General features: G+C 44.2%; 1 protein-coding gene across 1 annotated transcript in view; it reads left to right on the plus strand.

The window, feature by feature from the left end:
* Positions 1-355: 355 nt before the first annotated feature.
* GUCY2F (guanylate cyclase 2F, retinal) overlaps positions 356-21,709 on the plus strand; it is a gene marked incomplete at both ends in the record, with an annotated part of 44,327 nt that continues 22,973 nt past the window's right edge. Inside the window, 11 exons of the mRNA XM_082015001.1 lie at positions 356-1,094; positions 3,237-3,538; positions 5,083-5,437; positions 9,957-10,041; positions 13,282-13,378; positions 14,158-14,292; positions 15,136-15,216; positions 16,002-16,178; positions 17,338-17,494; positions 18,845-18,994; positions 21,126-21,274. Of these exons, the coding sequence (XP_081871127.1) occupies positions 356-1,094; positions 3,237-3,538; positions 5,083-5,437; positions 9,957-10,041; positions 13,282-13,378; positions 14,158-14,292; positions 15,136-15,216; positions 16,002-16,178; positions 17,338-17,494; positions 18,845-18,994; positions 21,126-21,274 (2,427 nt within the window). The remainder of the gene's footprint in view (positions 1,095-3,236; positions 3,539-5,082; positions 5,438-9,956; positions 10,042-13,281; positions 13,379-14,157; positions 14,293-15,135; positions 15,217-16,001; positions 16,179-17,337; positions 17,495-18,844; positions 18,995-21,125; positions 21,275-21,709) is intronic.

Genomic DNA, 21,709 nt, shown 5'->3' on the forward strand with positions numbered 1-21,709 from the left:
CAAAGCAGACTCACTCTTCACTGCCTGGTTTCAGAATATATTGCAAAGAATTCAAAAATGTTTCTGTAGGTGTGCGTTTAAGGGCTATGGTATGTCTAACTGACACTGGTTGGACGCTCGTCTGCGTGGTGCAGTGGTTCGTGTGGTGCATGTCCACGTCTCTGTGCAGGGTTTTGGCACCTTATAGACTTACGCCTTGAGACCTGTTGTGTAATTTGGGATGACTCAGCTTCTACATGCACTGAACAAGTACATAAACAGGAAGGCAAATGTAATCTACTTTTCTTCCAGCAGCTGATAATGCACTGCCTGGCTTCTTGAAGAACTCGGCACAGATCTACCCACCTGTAAAACAATGTCATTTCTCCTACTGTGCGCTGACAGCTTGTTCTGGGTGCTGTCAAGGCACATGAGATTGCATCAGTTCAACATTAGAAATTCATTCAAGGCATTTTTTCCGGCTCTCTGGTGGCTGCTGTTGGGAATAATCCTACTTTGCTCTTCAGCACATTGTTCCATTTTTAAAATTGGACTTCTCGGACCCTGGGACTGTGACCCCTTCTTTTCCAAAGCATTTCCCCATGTGGCTGCCAGGTTAGCAGTGGGACGAATAAGCAAAGATCCTTCTCTAGATCTTGGCCACAGGCTGGATTATGTGGTCCTTCAAGAAGAATGTGAGACATCAAGAGCTCTGCTTAGATTCATTGACTTTGAAAAGCTTTCCTCAGCTTTCATAGGCCCCCTGAACCCTGGCTTCTGTGAGGTGGCTACACTTTTAGGGGAAAACTGGAATAAAGCCATCTTCTCATGGATGTGCATCAATTATAAACTGGATTCCAGCATCCACCACCCTACATTTGCAAGGACCCTTCCCTCTCCAACCCGAGTTTTGTTTACAATAATGAAATATTTTAGCTGGGCTCATGTTGGCATCATTGCTTCCAATGAGGATATTTGGATGGACACAGCCAACAACTTAGCAAGTGCACTCAGGAACCAGGGACTTCCTGTAGGCATTGTTACATCCACGCGTAAAGGAGAAAAAGGCATTGAAGACACCTGGAATGAGATTAAAGAAGTTGACGGCATTAGAAGTAAGTGCTTTGCATCTCATTCCCTTTTTTAAATTTCTTCAGGGTAGGACTGCATTGTTATTCAATGTACATAGCTTAAAGAAGGACATTTTGAAGTCATTTAAGTCAAGCAGAAATTTATCTCTGACCTTAATGGAGCCAGGGCTTCACATAGAAGAATGTTGGGCATTTTGTATGTGATGGAGATAGGGCAAAACAGTCTTCTACAACATGTAAGATTGTGTCCAGCTTGTCTGAAAAGATAATATTTGGTAGACGGGTGTCTGTCAAGTGTAAAGAGGGAAGTTTTATATTTATGGTCTTTTGGATTCTGGATTATCAAAGATCTCATGCTTTGACGCTGTGTCCTTGTTACCTGTGTTCAGTGAAGGTATCAGAAATGAAATCCAGTGTTCTATACCACTTACTAAAGCAGTGGAAGGACCCTTGTTGATGTACAGCACATGTAGTAAAGAATGATCTGTTTTCATGTGGGAAAAATATCATGTTTCTCTAGTTCAGAGCCTTGTTAGGAAGTCTGTGCTAGAGCTCTGATCCTGGATGCACACCTCTGCAGTCAGGACTGTGAATCCAGATGAGGATGTATTTTTAGCCAAGACTTTGACCTTTATGCCAAAGACTAACAAGGGTAGCAAGGTGCTGTCCAACTTGGAGTTTTATCGGTGCTCATATCTATGCTTGAGTCCAAATACACCTTGAGTGGATTCATCTCATCACCATCACAGCTCTCCATGTGAGTTAGAGATGATGGGCTGCTTTCACAACCAGTGGAGAGAACTAGTCCCTCTTCAAATATGATTCATCCAACCAGCTTAAGCTCTATGCTATAATATGGGATGAATCACTGCCTCGAAGCACCCATTTCTTTCCTGTAATTCAGCAACCTGAAAATGCTCTTGTTCACTTCAGCTTCTACTTTACCAAGGTCACGTCTTCTGAGGAGAGACCACGGCTACTCTAGCAATCCTGCTCCCTCCTGGTTTAGTAGCAGGCAGGTCTCCTATGCAACTTTCCTTCCCATCAAAAATGCCCCAAGGGCTGGAAGAGCTCTGCTGTGAGGACAGGCTGGGAGAGCTGAGTGGGTTCAGCCTGGAGCAGAGAAGGCTCCAGGGAGACCTTACTGCAGCCTGCCAGGACTTACAGGGGCTTACAGGAAAGATGGGGATGGACTTTTTAGCAAGGCCTGTTGTGACAGGACAAAGGGTTTTAAACTAAGAAAGAGGAGATTTCAACTAGATCTAAGGAAGAAATTTTTGACACTGAGGATGGTGAAACCGTGGCCCAGGTTGCCCAGAGAGGTGGTCAATGCCCCATCCCTGGAAACATCCCGGGTCAGGCTGGACGGGGCTCTGAGCAACCTGCTCTAGCTGGGCATGTCCCTGCTCATGGCAGGGGGGTTGGACTAGATGGCCTTGAAAGGTCCCTTCCATCCCAAAGATTCTATGTTCTATGATTCTATGATTCTATGATCATTGCCCTACTTTGCTCTTCTCACTGTTGGAGTTTTGAAATGCTGTCTTCGATAAAAAATCAGGAGTGCTTCCTTTCATGAAAGGCCAGTGAGCACCATGGAAAGCCTGTTAAACAGATACCCCTGGATTTCAAATCTCTCCACCAGACATGGGGACATTGGCCCCATGGCATTTTGCAGGCAAAGGCACAGACTCTGGGACAACCAGGCATGGACCAGATGTTGCAACACAACACAGTACGCAACCTAAAATTTGTATATATGACGACAGGGTGAACAGGTGGAGCTTGGGCACTGCTAATGACTGTCTGTCAGCTCAGGGCACAAAAAGGGAAAGCTCATGTCTCTCAGTCAATGACAGCAATGACCACCACTGCCCATCATGTTAGTCCATGCCTCACTTCTGTCAAAATTTCTCTCCAGTCCTCCTTCTGTGTGGCTCCAGGAACAGGTAATGCTCACAGCCTCCTTCGCTACATGCTGCAGACCTCCACAAGTTGATCAAAAGTGGTGTAGCTTCCAATTTCCTCAGCATATAACATTGCTGGGGGACCGTTAGAATCTGACCTGATACAGCAGTTCAGACAGCTCTTTGGGGGTGGGAGGGAAGATATTTTGTGTTGAAAATCCCAAATGGGTTAACCATACTGTCTGTGATCTCTGTGTTTCAGTTATACTCCTGTGCATGCATTCTGTGCTCATTGGAGGGCAGGCACAGGCCACCTTACTCACAAAAGCTCTGGAAATGGGACTAGCAGATGGAAGATACGTCTTTGTTCCATACGACACTTTACTGTACAGTCTTCCTTACCAAAACTACTCATTCAATGTTTTTGATAACGACAGCAAGCTCCAGGAAGCATATGATGCTGTGCTGACTATCACACTGGACTCCGGAGAAAGGACTTTCTATGATGCATTCAGGGAAGCTAAAGAAAGTGGTGAAATAACCAGGGATTTGGAAGCCAGAGAGGTAAATATTCTCTCTCATACTTTTCTGGGACCTGGTAGTGGAAGACATGAGACAAGCAATAGTTATAGAGAAAGTACAGGTGAGAGACGACCCAGACTGTGTGCTTTTCTTTTGAGAAAAATTTGGTGAAAGCTGGAAGAGGTCCGCATTCAATTTGGAAAGGATATTTCTCCTGAATGTCTGGCAATCATCTAACTCAATTAGTTCAACTGCAGGACCACGCTGGGGATGCAAAAGAAAGGGTTGTCACTGAGGCTCTCAGATTTGGTTCGCCGTGTGCTAGCTGCAGTAGGTCCAAGCTGAAGAGGTGTTTCCTAAGGTGGACAAAGTCCGTGGAGTTTGTAAGGCACCAGAGTAAGGTGTCCACATGCCTAAGAATGTGGGGGGATGCGACAGACAAATGAAATAGTGGATGCTTCCTAGAGGGAAAGACTTAGGATCATTGTTGCCTCATTCTTTTCAGCACTATAGTCAGTTATTCTTTGTCAGCACAATTATCTAAATGTCACCAGTAGCCTTATAAAAAAACAAGTTAGTTGCAACCTTGTAAACATTGCAAGAAGAATTGGGGAAGGTGTCATACTGGTGAAGAGATTCAGGATTCAGCTGAGCTAATTTTCAAATCTCACTATGGTCTTTCAAAAAATTATAAGTACTTTTAAGGCATGATTTATTCGATCTGCACGGATGTCTACGTCAGGAGGACATGAATCATGTCTCGAAAACATTCATTTCTTTCCCTTCACTATAATGAGAGCCCAGGTTAACTATGCTGAGTGTAGGATTCTTCATTGTAGGTGTTTACATCTGGTCAACGAATCCCACCACAGATGCCAAATTCTATGGCTCTCAACTGCACTCCTCATTTTATCACGAGTGTATATGGCTATAGTCTCTCTTCACCTACGAGCGGTGAATGACCATGTTATTACAAAAGCCACTATGTGTGTTTTTAGGGGAGGGGAAATTTTTAGGTACCTAAATCAAGTCTGGCACAGAAGGGAGCAATGTGAGGAGAAAAGGCTCCAGTACCTCGGAGAACAAGTTTGCTGTGGCTCTGCTTTGTTGGTTTTATGCCTTAGGAATAAACAATGCTCTGACAGAGAGAACCAACCCTTTGGTCATGATGTTTTTCCTGCCTGGGTAGGGAGGCAAAACTCTGGCTTTGATCTTCTATTTTGGAAGATGTTTTAGTGCAGTGCTTTGAGGCAGGCAGTGATAAAATGCCAACTGAACAACAGGCTCTGAGTCTTGGCTCTTTCCATGATAAAACAATTCTACATGGTTTTAAAAATATTTTGAAATTGTATTTTGGGAAGCAACCATAAGAAAAGACAGATATTCAAAAAGTCACACATATATTGTGTTGACCCGGAGCTACCTTCAACCTAAGATTCTTCAAATCCATTACTTTGTAGGCCTTAATGCTCAGGTGTCTCGGTTCTTGAGTTTACAGCTTAGCCAGTGGGACATCTTTTGCCACAGATCTCAAACTAGAGACAGGCAGCAGTATATCTTGACCTCAATTTCTCCTGTACTTTCAGGTTTCTCCACTTTTTGGAACAATCTATGATGCCATTTACTTCATGGCAATGGCTATAGACAGTGCTCAGAGGAAAGGAGTCAGAATCTCAGGAGCTAACATAGCTGAGCACACAAAAAACTTCAGTTTCCCTGGCTTTAATCACCGGGTGGAGACAGACAACTGTGGGAAGGGGCTGAGCAACTATGTGATACTGGACACAGATGGTTGTGGGAACAAGCTCTTCCCAACCCACTTGCTGGACATGTCTTCAGACTCTGTGAAGTCCCTAGGCCGGGCAATCCACTTTCCCAGCAGAGCTCCACCCAAGCCAGACTCCAGCTGTTGGTTTGATCCAGATGTTCTCTGCACTGGAGGTAAGAAAGACAAAAAAAACAGGGTCAAATGACATTAGATCCATGCTTCTTACTTATTTAATCTTTTCTCTTACTCCAGGGGAGACCATCCCAAAGAGAAAACCCTAAACTCAAGAACTTCATATAAATATGACCAGTCATAATGCTGTTTGTAATAGGAGTCCTATACAGAGATCACACTATTGATCCTCAAGACTCTCTTATTGCTTATTAGGTCAATAAGGTGGTTGCCACAGTTGTGGAAAGAGTTTTCCGGATCTAACAGTCAACATCTGCCTATTTTGAGAGCAATCAATAGATGCCAGAGGCTCCAGCCGGCACCATGCCCTGTCCTTCTGAGGGACAGGGCACTAAGAGGATTTGCATTGAAGACAGCCTAAGAGAGCTGCACAACAGCAGATGCTGGGTTAACGCCAGCTTCTTCACCAATTAGCTATGCAGCTTTAAGGATCATCAGAGCTCACCTCATCAAGAAAAGATGGTAATAATTACTCAAAACAATTTGAGTTACTGTAGACAACAGAGGTGGCAACTGAAGACTTTGGGGCAGAGATATCTGTGCTGCTTCCTTGGTTTGCAAGACTGGGCACTGGTTTTACTTATTATTTTTAATTTGAGGCAACTGTGGTGCAGTTTTAAAGTCCACAGGGAAACCAAAATATCAGGGTAGGATACTTAGCCTCCACTTGACATATTTACTTATAACACTAAACATTTACTCCTACTGCTCCAGGATATGACTTAAAGAGACAAAATTAACCACATCTACAGAATATTTCATTCAGCAGCTGAGAAAAACATTGCCCTTGGCTCAGCCATAAGTGGTTTAAATCAGTGTCGCTCCATGGAAATTGGAGATATACTGATCTTATGGCAGCTGGCAAGCTATAGAAGAGACAAATATAATGCTACCATATATCTAATGTTGCATTGCTACTAGGAAGTGTGTAGCAATTCAGCATCCCACCGCAGTCTATGGAAAAATCCCACTGGTTTTTAGAGAGATCAGATTTTATGTTCACACCTTTACAAAAACGTAAAGCCCTAGGCAATTGTCAGTGAAGCGGTAATTTATTGTTATTATTACTAATATTTCAGAGACTGACTTTTACGACAGAATTAAATCCAGGCCTCAGTCTGGATTTGTATGGAGTTAGGGTCGGAGGGGGGTTGGATGTGAAGCTGCCAGGCTGCTGTGGTTCCTGACCCCAGGTCCACCAGGAGCGGGGGTGAGCAGGAGTCCCAGTACACGTGTGTCCCTGCGCGCACACACAGAGTGAAGGCACAGCCGGTCACCGACAGGCACATACGGGAGAGCAAGGCCATTACAGGTACCACTACCCACAACAAGCACTGCCGAAACATGGACAACACATGGCCTGATCCTGTTCTTACACACCAGATTATCAGGCTACAAGCTTGCTAGCACATGTCACAACCCCAGCACACACACAGATGCATCCTCCGGTAGGTGGTCCAGACCTGTAATTATCCCATAGCCAGCTCTCAAACCCTCTGGTCTCTGCAGGAGCTGGTCTCCAGACTAGTGGTCTCTCACGGGTTGCAGGATCCGGGACCTCTTATCTTACTTGTTGGTTAGGCTAACTTGAAGTCTGCAAATGTCATGCACAGGCAGAATAAAGAACACCTTCATCCAGGAAAAAAATCAGGAACAAGGGTTAAGAAGAAGGTAGGACAGATTGTGATGATCAGGTGCAGGATTTGGCTGGAAAAATGCACAACATGCTTACGTGTGACCAGTATCCCACCCTTGAGCCTCCCCAACTCACCCCCATCCCTTCCTTTCCCCATTTTTTCCCTTCCTTTAAACATCCCATAAGAAGTTTCATATACTCCTATAGTCCCCTTAAAGTGTCCCCTAATGAGCTTAACACAATCCCACAAGTCCCCTCAAGTATGCCATAAGTTTGCTTTTTCCCATGAACCCACGATAACCTTGCTTTCACTTCTGATTAGTTATAAAGTTCTGGTTGAGCTTCCTCAAGGCTTTGCATCATTCCTGCAATGGCCCATCTGTCAGTGACACAAGTGCTCTGGTCTTTGGTATTGCTTTCGCTATCTCCTGTTCCTTAGAGATTGTTTATCTGGCTGTTTATTTTTTACTTCTTTTGTCCTTTCACAGTCTCTTGTTCACCCCAGTGAATTTTGTGCACCAACCAGCTCTTGCTCTCAGCTTATCAGGTGCTGCTTCAGTGAACGAAATTGGATTTGGATGTTTTCCGGCTGTGGAAGGGTCCTCATGTCATGATGTGTAACTGTGCCCCTACTTCAAGTAAAGGACATGATCAGGGAGAGACCTTTTACCCCTCCTTGGTTTTCTACAAGTTTCTTTCAAGTACCATGTTGCCTTAGAGTCCTCTTGAGTCTGGTCAAGCACTTTTGGGTTGTAAAATGCAATGGTAATAAGCAAAATAATTACTCTGAGGCTTTTTCTCAAAGGAGATTTGTTCAGACAGCGGAGTCTTTAGGGGCTACTTGAAGAAGCTTAGGAGACAGCACCAGTAAAAAAAACCTGATTCAATACAGAGGAGAGCATTAACGAACTCCACATTATTCCTACTGCATTGTGGTCTGGGTTACAGATTCTCTCTGAAAATGTTAGAAGGCCATGCAGAGATGTGAGGCTGGACTTTCATACCCCTATACATCATCACTGGTTTGTCCAGGTGGAATTTGCTCCTTTGTCCAGCAGGAAAACCAACCCATGCCCCTATTACTGGGCTATTCAAAGCTCATTTTCTCTTTAATAACAAGTTTTCTAGCAGACAACTACAGCTCCAGAGCACTAGGTCTCCTGCAAGTCTGCCTCTAAGCTGATCCAGGACCTTCTTTTCCACAGATTTAGCATTGTGCAAGACCTTTATGTGTTCTGGCTTCACTCACACCAGTCCTTCTGGAGGCGGGCACATCTTTGGCGGCTCCCTTGCCTCCTAGGGATGAACATTGGGTTGCTGCCACCTGCTCTTACGGGGACCGCAACACTCTGTCTTTGTCTATGCATGAAGAACAAACCTTGGCCTCCAGGCTAGCTTGGTGCGGTCTTGCTCATTCCTGTATTCAAGGTGACCACCTCCTGGAGAAAGCTGGCTGTGTCTCCATTGCACTTTGATGGAGTGAAACCTTGGTCTTCATCCACACTGTCTGTGAGGTGAAGAAACGTGTGTGAAATATTGACTCTCCTGTGCGTGGATTTCTTCTCAGCTGGAAGTGTACAGGGCTAGTTCCAGGCTGGAGCACAAAAGCCAAGTGACTTCTTATACAGAATCATGGTTTAGTGGTGCATGGTGGTGTTGTGTTGATGGTTGGACTTGAATGATCTTAAAGGTCTTTTCCAACCTTAATGACTCTGTGATCATAGTACCATTGAATGACGGAATGGTTTCTGTTGGAAGGAAGATTTAAAGGTCAACAAGTCCAACCCCCACACCACGGGCAGGGACATCTTTCACGAGATGAGCTTGCTCAAAGCCTCATCCAACCTGACCTTGAACATATCCAGGGATGAGCATCTACAACTTCTCTGGGCAACCTGTTCCAGTGTATGTACAAAGACAATCAGAAACTGGGGCCTTGGTCTAAGAAAGTAAGTCCAAACCCGACAGGAATATTTCAGATAAAATACTCAGTCTGTTCCTGAAAAGAACGTTAATTTTCAAAAATTCCTGCATCTTTCACCGGGAAGCTCTAGGTTTCTATGCTTGCAAAAAGGCCTGTGATTTAGATGCAAGAGTGACTTAGAGTCATGAACTTTTTATCAACCCAAAGTTCTCCACGCTTGTTTGAGTTTAAGTATCTCTGAATACAGACAGAATAAAACAGCCAAAAAAAAAAACAAACCCAGAAGAAACAGAGACAGCAAACACTTCCCACTGGAATTTAGCTTATCCGCTCATGTCAGCTTTCCTTAGCTCTCTAGCAAAGACACTCATGTGCAAAGTATGTGTCTCCAATACATTCTGTTGATGGGCCCATTGAGGAGGACATCAGCCTTCTCCTCCTTCTCTTGGGTTCTTTTCAGAGTTAGATATCTGTAGAAGGAATGAAAAATCCCAGATGGGCTGGTGACTCACCCTGGCTGTCAGTTTGGTACCACATGATAAAGATTTTTCAGCATTTCAGTTCCTGGAGAGAAGAGGGTCAAATGTTCAAAAGTTATGAACTTTGCAGAAGCTGCCTCTAAAACTTAAATCTTGCCTGTGAGTCGGGTCTTTATTTACTTTAAGAAAAACTATTTTTTCCACGGATCCAGAGCTCTAGGTCTAGTATAGGAAAAAAGTGCATGGAAATAATTAATTAAAGTAGTTGCAGTCTCCTGTAAATAAATTCAGTAAGTATTTGTGTATTCACAAATTAACATTGCATAAAAATTGTCTTCTAGAATTCTCCTGGCTGAATATTTGACTTTATAGTCTAATGGTCTGATATTGATATTTTCAATATTATTGCCTAAACCAAAAGGATTTTCTAATTCATTGATTCTTTTCCCCTCTTTGCACAGGGATTGAGCCTACAGTCATGATTATGGGAGTAATGCTGATATTTGCCCTGGTGCTTTGTGCTGTGGGCCTGGCTTCTCTCATCAGGTGAGAATTGCAGCATGTATTTGGTTTGGTGTCAGTTTTAGCTTCTGTGGGAGGCTGGTGCTTTAGTCAGCAGTTTAGACCGCGTGAACACACACAGCAGGCGCGATTGTGGTCTTTGCTTTCCAGCCACATATCTGTTAACTTTATTAAGTGACAGTGGCTTGCGTGCTATGGGCCTTGGTTCTGCAGTGTCAGGAGCAGCCATTCTACCCTTAATCCAGTCCAGGCTTGGAAGAACGTTGTAGTCTGTTGCTGGAAGGGTTAGCTGAACGATGGCTCTGAAGCATTAGGAAGGTGACTGTCACTTTGGAAGTGTAAAATATGCCATACAAACCAAAGACAGGAATCTGCTTTGAGTACATCAGGATGGATACTGAGTGGGCTGCCATATTAAATTGCCATATTAAATGTCTTTTTCTTACTCCAGATCATTCTTTCCTGGATTTCTGTCTCTAATATAATCATGTTTCCTGTGAAGCACCTAGGCTGACTCTCTTTACTTTCTCCATGTGCTAAAGAAAGAGCGAATATCTCCGGAGGGGGTTCAGAGAATTAATTAGAATACCTCTTTATTACCAAGCTGATCCACTCCCTGTTATGAACTGGAGTCTAGCTCCCTGGTCATTCACATTGCATATATATTGGTCTGGGCATGGCATCTTTGGAGCAAATTAAGAAGTCTGCTGGGGAAGGGACCATTTCTAACAATTACATAGGTCACACTTGTGTCCCGATGCTATATCCAAGGCGGACACGAGGCAGCATGGACTAGTTGGTCCAGGAGCTATGGGTTGCTCTTTGGCAAGGACACTAAGATTACCTTAGTTAATCTTCTGCTCCAAACTGGAGTAATCTGTCTCTCGTTATTGCTCTCTACATGGTGTGTGACTGACATCAGAGTGAAATTAGACTGAAATTAGATGGCATATTTACTCAGCAGCAATGACTTCAGCAGAGCAGGGCTCCTGGATTGTCCCATCCAGCTTTGCCTTTCAAATCATCCCAAAACATATTTTCTCTCCACTCCTGAATCATCCCTCCAAACCCAGATGATACAAGGCCACCCAGCAACCAACACCCCAAACAGCTCCCCTGCTTATAACATACAGCTGCTTCTGATATCTTATAATTACAGGCACTGAGGAGGTTGCTTCCATCCACCCGTACTTTAAAACCCTGCTCTATTCCTTGGCCACCAGCCTCTACAATTACGTAAATAAAAGACAATCTTTCTGCCTACTCGTAAGCTGTTTCACAAGTACCAGACTGTGCTTGGGAAGGCTCAGTCATGAGTAAAGATGTATGGCCATCTGCAAGGGAAGAAAAAAAGTCTAGCATGACTCAGACGATGATTTATGCTAGGGAAGGGCATGTCTGGAACTAAATTTAAACCACAGCGCTGTCTGAGTTCAAACGTGGGAGCTCTAGTCTTGGGACTGCCAGGGGTCTGCAGCATGACATGAAATGAGTTACCCCACTTTCTGTGCTTTGCTTTCGGCAGAGGGGTGCTTTCCTCCATGCTTGGGGGAGAGGATGTGATTGACCAAGCAAGGTTTTCAGGTGGACAGTTGAAAGGGACATAAGTGATGAGGTTTTTTTCATGAAGATGAGAAGACGAGTTGGGTGGCTTGGGACAAAGTGGTTAGAGAAAGATTATAAAAGATCATCCCAGGTAATGCCTGTGGTTATCTGGCCAAGGCGCCCTCTGAACTCCAAAAAGCTGTCTGTGCTCTTCTAAAAAGCCCAGAGTGGTACTTGCAGTGGAAAAGTGAATTGTGGTGATAGATGGATATCTTGTGAAATGGATTGCTCCTACACTCCAGTTAGCAAAAAGTAACCCATTGCCCACCTCATCAGGAAAAGTCTTAGGTGTGTGCAGATCAGACATCTGCTGTAGTGTAAACAAAGCTCCTTAAAACAAGTGATCTTGAGGGCAATGGGGGAGCTTTCCTTTCCCTTCTCTGTTCCTGCTTGATGAGTTTTTGACTGTCTAACAGATATAGTGTGCTTTGTGCTCAGTGTTAGACCTTGGCATCCATTGAAATAGTGGGTTCAAAATGATGCGCTATGACTTCTGCCTCTTCCCCAAGTCCCTAAAATGGCCGTGTGTTGGGTATTAGTGTCAGATGAATCCCAGCTAAAAACTAACAATGAAACTCTGGAACGTTTCATATTGATTTGCACAAAGTGGACGTAAGCCTGTTTGAACTAAGCCATGAACACATAGTCCTTGACAGTGCACCATTTCTTTTTGTGGTCTCTTCTGCCTTGTAAATTCAAGAGAAGCTGGGCAAGTAGCAGGATGCAGCCAAGCAACAGAGAGTGTCTTTGCTGGTCTGACAACTATACTGAATTTTCTCACTTGCCTGTGGCAATTCTGCAAATCTGGTAGCCTGTCAAAGAGTGCAGAGAGTCATCCCTTGGAAAATGGGCAGCAGCATCCTGTGGAGATGCCAGAATCGCATTTGTCCTGTGTTACACAGTACATGGTAGACATCCCATCCAGCTCAGGTCCTGGAAGAAGTAGATCTGAATCAGCACAGTCTTCTCGATCTAATTACTCCTGACCCAGAGGAACATCACTGGTTCAGCAATATTGCTTCCAAGTCCTCCACGTCGCATTGCACTATGCCACGCAAGCCAAACTGCTCATCCCCTGTAGCTTTTCCCTCTGTATGATCTTGCAGTCATTACAAGGGGGTATCTTGCTGTCTGCTTCATACTGTGCCATGCTACAATATAAAGATTCAGCCAGGACATTTTGATGGTAACTTGTGTCCAGGCAGCTTTCATAAATTACCTGTGGTTCAGTTTCAGTCCCTAAGAAAGGCTGGTGTGCCTGAGAACTGTTTGCTCACCAGCCAAGTTGGCTGGTCTAATAAAATCTATTATTCTCTCGTAATGGAGAATGATTTGGCATATGAAAAATAAAACCAAGCGAAACAAAGTATGTATTACATACACATCCGATTCATATTTGTAACCAGATGGACTCAAAATGTCTCTTTGTGATGAGGCCCTTTTGTAGTCTCTGAATTGGATAACCCTTGACTCAGGGGATTTCAGTCCAAGTCAGGGCATCATGATTTGTCTACTGCTTTCATGCATGTCCATCCTCACTGCCACACCACATGTTGCACTTTCCTAATACTGCAGGGAAGCCAGATGTGGGTGACTCAGAGGTGGTGTAAACTGGTTACCTACCTAAAAATGATAACTGTGGCTCTCCAAATCTCACAGGCATAGTATCTTGAACAGCCAGCTATTCAGGGGTCCTAACAAGATAATACTGACCTTGGATGACCTCATCTTCATCAACCCAGAGCTACAAAAAAAGGTAAGTCCTTTCACTTGTGAAAGTAATCTGAATGGACACTCAAAGACAGGTTTGCCGTGTGGTATTTTCATACCCATGAAGCTCTGGAAAGGTTATTCACTTCTCCATGTCTCATTTTCCCCCACATGTCAGCAAATTTCCCATATGCTAACTGTTTTTGAGTCTCAGATTAGATGCACATGCAGTGTCAAAGCTGTTATGATGATGTAAAATAGTACCCTTGATTGTCTTTATTCAAACAGCCAGGGCTTATTCTTTGCTCTTGAGGTCGGATAGCATAGCAGAGTTCATGTCCACATAGCTAAAGCATCTGATCCTCCAAAATAAAGTGCCTGCATCCAAACGACTTATTGAGAACCGTTCCTGGCCTGTGCTGGCTCCTGCCCAGAGCTGGGGATGTCCTGCGGGAGTGTTTTTTGGCATAGACCACAGCCATGCCCAGGACCATGCCAACGATACGGACGGCTGCGGAGCAATGCCTTTGCCGAGGTCACTGGCACAGATACAGGCTTCTTGCCCATGCCAGAGGAGACGTTTCCCCATGCCTTGCTCAGAGATGCCTGCCTCATCTGGTGTCTCCGCCGAGCCATGGCATTTCCATCACCTAAAGTGCTAAACAGGGTCAACCTTCTGAGCCTTTTCGAGGTATTCAGAAAGGTGAGATGAGAACTTTGGGAGGTTGCTAGCACGGGTGAAATGTATGGCCCAAGGCAGAGCTGGAGTGGAAGTTTACATCCAAAGGTAGTAACTGTCTTGCACCTGCTCTCCTTGCCTTCCAGAGGTTGACCTTGGACAGTCTGACTGATGCAAACAGCGTAGCAGCCGACGGCAGAAGCCTGAAATCCGTAACCCGCTCCTTTTCCTTGAAAAGCACAGCTGCCACCCATGAAACCTCCAGTGTGGCCTTGTATGAGGTAGGTAGGGACCTCGTGCAGCCTCCTCCCACCCCTCCCGTTTACTGAGCTGCTCAAGTCTTGGGCTGCAGTACAGTAGATCCCAGGATGTGAATACTGCTGACAGACCCTCAGGGTAAAAATAAGTTACTCCCAAGGAGGGACTTACCAATGTTTAAGGTGACTCTACCCCAACCCTCACCCTGACACTTGGAGTCATGTGGGATGGTGGTATTTGACATCCCTATGTAGCGTTGCCAGGTCTGGTCCCTGTTCGAGATGTCCCTACAGGTAGGTACTATGAAGAACTTTTCTTACAAAATAGAGCCTTTAGGTGGTGACATCTCTATAAGAGCCTTTCCTATAAGACAGGATCCAAACACACAGAGTAAAGGCTATCAAATTTCCCTGTGTGTCAATAGGACTGTATGGAGTTTAAGCGCAGGCAGTGGCCAAGAAACTCACACCATCCATCAGTTCTTTCCTAAAAACACAGCTTTTTGAGAAAATGGCATGGCAATTTTTCCCAAAAAGGAACAAAATAAACTGGATCATTAATGCTAGAGAAAAGCTCTGGGCAGAGTTACCTTCCTTTTTAACCAATTTATCATTTTTTATCAGATACTAATGCACCTTCCAGGTATGAAGCTCTAATCCAGGTCAAGGTCCTGCCTCACCACATTTATTTGAGGGTTTTCTGTGGATATTTTTATTCGAGTGCAATATAGAAAGAATCTACTGCCAAGAATATTGAAAATCCCCAATCACTTTCAAAGACAAGGATCTGGAATTCAGACCTAGGTGTCAATGCTAGCTGTTGTTCAGCGACTTGCTCTATCATTCACCCACCTGTATTGTGGACAGGGAGACTGGGTGTGGCTGAAAAAATTTGAGACGGGAGCAGTTCACAACCTGCAGCAAAGCTCCACCAGCATCTTGAGGAAGGTAGGAACAGGGGACGGGCATGGGGAGGGGAGGTTGCTCGGGGGACCTTTTGCCTGAGGGCAAGGCAGAGTGGTTCGGGGGAAATCATCCCGGTCTGTGTCAGGGAAGGATGATGCACTGGTAGCAATTTTCATGTGTCATTTGTTGACCGGCTGACAGGGTGGCACAGACACAGTTGTGCGTTTCTCTGGGATTTGCTTTGTGTATCCAGATAAGATGCCTGTTAGAAGTTTACTTTTAGTCTTCGATTTTATTATTATTACTAAATGACAAGAAAACATTTTTTTCCCAAATTCAAGGCCATTAGTTGTTGGTAGCTATGCTAACATAGGAGTGGCATTTTAATGCATATAAATATAACAAATTTACCAGGGCATGTCTCCAAAGGCACCATTGACAAATGGCTTTGGATCCTCCAGGCATGGTATTGCTTTCCAGTTCAGACCAGAGCTGGAGCAAGACTCCACATGCTGAACTCAGTTTACCCCAGTGAAGCCATTTTGTCCAGTGAAAGATCCAATCCAGCTTGTTTAAAGAAAAACAAATTTCTGTTCAGTTTGCTTTTGCTCTCTTGCTTTCTTTGTCTTAAAGGATGGACTAAGAAAAGCAAAGCTTAAAAAGACTGTAGGATAGACGAAAGTAAGCAGCAAAGAAGTTGTTTGCTTCCCCACCCTTGTGTGGAAGACTGGGAGTACAGGGATGTTAAGGACATCTAATGACATAAAGACGCTGCTTAGCAGACATCTGGCTGACTTGGTCTCTTGTGATTCACTGTCTTGTTTCAGATGAAAGATCTGCGCCATGAAAACGTGAATCTGTTCCTGGGCTTTTTCTCTGACTGTGGCATCTTTGCCATAGTGACAGAGTACTGCTCCCGAGGAAGCCTGGAGGACTTGCTGAGAAATGAAGATATGAAACTAGATTGGATGTTCAAGTCCTCTCTCATGATGGATCTAATTAAAGTAAATTCATTGCTCCTGCCAAGGCGTGACCTGCATGTTATTTTTATATTGGCAGAGCTATTTCATCCAGGACTTTGGAATTTTTAAAGTAATGTAGGGAAAATCAATGTTAATGTAATTATATTGGTACATATATACACCAATATATATATTGGTATACAGGGTCATTCGCCAGTGGAGACCTCTTATTCCTCTTTTGTTACCATCTGAGAGAAGCATTCTTTGGGATAATAGGATTACATCCACGCAGCAGGATGAGAGGTTAAAACTACACATCAGGCTAGAACTGATCACCTAGAACAATGAATTTGGTGACAAATTCCTACCTTCCAAAGACCCTTTCTTGTCATAAATCAGAATGCATCCAGCATAGAACCAAACCAAAGAGATCCTCTGTCACAGTATGGCTACACATATGGTCACTTTAGAAGAGCGTTCACACACTTCCAATCATGTCCCATCTGTTTTCATCCCCTAATGGTGAACTACCAATCTGAAGCAGGTGGCCTACAGAGGATAGACTTCCAGAACCATTCATAGAGCCCACCATGGGCTATAGGAAGCCCACCTTCTAATCCTCCTTGAGGGAGCCAGATGGGGCATCCAGCTCTTTATGGCTTCCCTTGACCTAACCAGTGGGTACCACTTGTGTTCACCTTCTTAACCTTGTCTAAAAGCACAATTTCTGAGTGCAATGAGTCCTACGGCTACGAAGGGAGGCATCTGACTATTCCTAAAGCTGCCAGTCCTTTCCAGTATTACTTTAGGGTGCAGATACCCCAATTCTTCTTCCTAATCCATTTCTGAACTTTTCCCACAGTTTCTTGGTCTGATCAGGACTATATTTGGCATAGAATCAATGGTGTATTCAATGCCATCCAAGGTGACGATTTGGCTTGGTATCTCTGAATGCTGACAGATAATACAGAATCACACAGAATCATTAAGGTTGGAAAAGACCTTTAAGATCATCAAGTCCAACCATCAACCCAACACCACCATGCCCAAAGTGCCATGTCCAGATATTTTTTGAACACTTCCAGTGATGGTGACCCCTGGGCAGCCTGTTCCAATGCTTGACCACTCTCTCAGTAAAGAAATTTTTCCTAATATCTAATACAATTCTTAAGGAACAGACTCAATCTTTTCTGTTTCATAGGGAATTAGGTATTTGCATCACCGAGATTTTGCCCATGGACGTCTCAAGTCTCGTAACTGCGTTGTGGACGGACGGTTTGTGCTGAAGATCACTGACTATGGTTATAATGAGCTCTTAGAAGCACAGAAATGCCCGTATATTCAGCCACCCCCAGAAGGTAGGTGTCATAAGGAAATATATTTGGGAAATATTTGTCCATTCACTTAGCAGATGCTTGTCCTGATGCAGTTGTGGACCAGTGGCCACATAAGGATTTTTGTGCTCAATCTCACGCCATCTAGTTACCTGTATACAATGCATTGTTACAGGAGAGGATAAGCAAAGCTTTTTCAGACCTCCTGAAAGTGAAGTGAATAGCAGAGTGTCATGGTAATGGAAAGAGTTTTTATTGTTAAGCAGTGCCAGAACTTAAGCTTGTCATAGCTGGGGAAGGATTTAAGCGCCCCTGAAATCTGATCAGTCCTGAGTATCTGTGACCTGTGGAATTGGCTTCACATCCTTAGCCCCTACATTTAAAGTTTTAAGTTAACCCAAATGCAAAAAGCCTTGTTTTGTAAAACTAAGCTATCTGAAACACAAGATGATACAGGTGTCTTTGAAACAGGTCCTTTGTAGGCCAGTCACCAAAGGCTGCCACATGACATTCCCACCACTTAGGGACAGCATCTCATGGGACTTGGTTTGGAGTCTTTGGCTGGATTTCTTTCACTTGGCTGTTGTCCTGGGGTTCCTCTGGCATCCCAGTTTATTTTTGAAACCTGTTTTCAAGTGGTATGTAGTGTTTTGATCCCTCTGTCATGGGATTTGGTTACTACACATTTCCAGTGTCTCAGATCGGGCAGTTGCCAGAAAACCTTCTTCTCCTCCTGCCTTGCACGAGTTACATACATTGCAGTACCTGAAATGTTCCTTATTCCCATTACCCAGAATGCACAGTTACCAGGGTAACAATATCCCAGTTTGAAGAAGATTCATTTCTTATGAGGCTGGGCATGTTTTACAACTGTGTCTTTCATCACTTGAACTATTGTATTATGAAGACTGATCATATTTCAGAAAACTGCTTTAAGGGAAACTACTTTCATCTAAGCAGAACTACAGAAAACATTCTATTAACTGTTTCTTTGTTAAAGAGCAACAACAGTAACAAGAAATCCAGGCTTCAGCACCGATATTTTGTCTGAGTCATATTTACAACCAAAAAAAGGTGTTAACACTTTTGGCAGTGGTAAGACCTATGTAGATGTTCAAGGCTAGTGTTTAGCATGTAAATTGTTGGCATAGCAAAATTTTTTTATAAGACAGACTGAAATTTGGAAAACTCAAATTTTTTGTCAGTATGGAAGTTTAGTATTTCTAACACATCACAAGAAATAGAAGACTTGATCCAGTAAATAATAAAGTATGTTCCAACCTTTCCTCAAATAACTGAAGTGTTCATTTAAGTACTTAGTTTGCAATAATCTGAGCTCAAGTGTAAGGAAAGTGATGTTCTTGAATTTTTTAGAATTGCTCTGGACAGCTCCTGAGTTACTGAGGGACCCGGACATGTGCAGAAAGGGCACATTCAAAGGGGACATTTACAGCTTTGCAATCATCTTACAAGAAGTGGTTGTTCGGGGTCCACCATACTGCATGTCAGAACTCTCAGCTGAAGGTAGGCAATGATTTCAGCACATTTTTAAGGCTTTACACAGAGCACTCATAAAAGGTCTGGCCAAGTCCCTTGGGTAAAACCTTAGTATGGAAATAATGTCCCAATCTCATGACCTTTCTCAGTGACAAAAGGCTGATTTCAGCAAAACATCCATAATAAACTTCAAAATGTGTAGTTCTGATCTCAGCCGTGGTACGTGACTCATCACTGCTATTGATGGGGTTGGGGCTCTGGGTACCCCCCAAGAAGCTTCAGAGCTGACTGGCAGTCAGGCCACTGCAGCACCTCCAGTTCCCTGTCTAAACTTGGACCTTTCATCCTGGTGTGGGGTGAACTCTGATGGCAGAATTTCCCATAGCGTGGAAACTCCTTTGCTTCCCACTCACCGGCTCTTTTTTATATGTCATGAGAGTTGAGGTTTTCGAGCTGGACTCCTCCCTAGCATCCTCTTTTGTCCATCTGCCCATCTGTTTTTCCTTAGTTATTGCCCCATTTACAGAGGTTCTCTCTGTTCAGCAGAGATTGAAGTGATACATCATGACCCTGGTGACTTATACTGAGTGGCTTGTATCAGAAATAGCAAATAGGTGAACTCCTTAGGAACTGTTCGTGGTGCAACTCTCATTAGTTCAGATGGCATCGTGCATGCATAGGTAGAGCCAACACATTGCAGTCAGGGTCAGGTCACAATCATTTGCACAGAGAGGGGGTGAGAACAATCAAAAAAGAGCTGATTTCAGTGAAAGACCATTCTCAACACATTTTAAGCTGGACAGTCACCAAGTGGGGTTATGACTATTCAGTACCTGCCAGTTCAGTGCCTGGAAAAATGGGGGCCTAACCTTGTTGCACCCCAAGCTGCTGCAGCAATGTGATGACAATGATGATTATGGTGTAACCTGCTCTGTAATTCAGAGTTGGACCTATGATGTAGTCTATGATGTAATTAGCAGGTGTCCCCCCACCTAGTCCCCCTGTGGAACCTCCAGAAAATGATGAACGTAGTGCACTCCAGTTTCCTGACCTGATAAAATGACAAATATCTACTCATTGTTTCCTAATCCTCAAGGAGCTTTCACTCCTGGTGTGAACTTTGAAACTGTCTGAGGAAGGTATTTCCCCTTGGCTGCCTCTGGAAATATTTGGGCCAGGTTCTTTGTTTAGTTCTTTTGGTGGAGACTAGTGGGATGGGCCAAAGAGCTTTGAAGTGAACCGCCAACAGTGAAAAGCTTTGGGTACTCACAGTAACAGCTGTGGAAATGCAAGGCTCCTGCCAGAAAGGGGGTGGTTTTCATTCCAGATGACTCCTCCGCACTACACAAGGTGAAACCTTCAAAGACAATCACTTCGGTATTTTTTCAAGCAGGAAGATATAATTCTACCTTACAAAACAAAACACTTCCTCCAGGATATTCTTACTAAGAAATACCTAAGTCAAAGTCGGGGTTGGGTTCAGACATCCACCTGTGCTTCGGCTGTCGAAGAAACCTGCAGTTCCACTCCTTCTCTGTAGGGCTGTTCTACCTAAAAAATGCAGATTCGAGGACTGACTTCTCAGGGTCTGACAGCCCCAGCCCAGTTCCTTATTAGTCTTATTTCACCTCTGGACAGGGAGTCACTTCCCAGACGTTGTTTTGAACCCAAACTCTCCCCCTTAAAATACTTTCCACTGTCTCCATTCCCATCAACCTCCTAGGTACTGGTTCCCAGTTAATGACGAGGCATCAGAGGCTGGTATCCTTCCTGTCTGGGCTCAGCCATAACCCTCTGCTCCCGTAAAGGATTGCAGACCCTAATGGAGAGAGTCAGAGGCAGTTTCATTAAACACAAGCCTGCAGGCTCACGCACCCATCTGTCACACAGCCTTCCCCCACCCAGCCACTTTATTGCTCATAACCTGGTTCTCCAGGGACACGTAGGTGGATGAATCTCATATTTAAATCCTCCAAGAGGTTCCTGGCAGAGGAAAGCAGAAGCACCCAGGCTCATACGACACAGCCTTTGGGCAGTAAGGAGTAACAACAGTGATGGCTGAAGGAGCAAGCAAGGGACAGGTGAAAGGTCCATGTCCTTTGCTGCCACCAAGATCCTCCATCTCACAATGTGCTTCCCGTTCTTCTCTTTGTCACAGAAATTATAAAGAAAGTGAAGAAACCCCCTCCCCTGTGCCGGCCAAACATAGCCCCTGAGTTGGCCCCCCTGGAGTGCATCCAGGTAATGAAGCAATGCTGGGGTGAAGCCCCCGAACGACGACCAACCTTTGAGGAGGTCTTTCATAAGGTCGGTGAATAGAGCAGCGGGTGCAATCGTTTGTTTATACTCAGCAGGGAAGTGTGTGGGGGTTTCTTTAAGTGAACCCTTAAATAATAATTGAAGTCCCAGAGCTCTAGTCTTGCCTTTGCTATTGCGTTATATTATGGTTTGTTGTGTCTAGAGATTTGCTTTTGTTGGTCAGGCCTGGCCTGGCTTACACCTTGTCCTGAACTTGGGCTGCTGTGGCACCACCACGTGGGGTGTGAAGCAGGGTGGACATAGAATAGTTTGGGTTGGAAAGGACCTTTAAAAGTCATCTAGTCCAACCCCCCTGCAACAAGCAGGACACAGGCTTGGCGTCCTCACATTTGCAGTGTACCTGCCCAGAAGGTCTCATGGAGATCAAAGATCTGTAAATTATGATAACACATTCAGATCAATATGTTGATTGACCTTCTAAAG

The sequence above is a fragment of the Phaethon aethereus genome (genome assembly GCF_964289735.1).
Source record: "Phaethon aethereus genome assembly, chromosome: 1".
Classification (NCBI taxonomy): Eukaryota; Metazoa; Chordata; class Aves; order Phaethontiformes; family Phaethontidae; genus Phaethon; species Phaethon aethereus.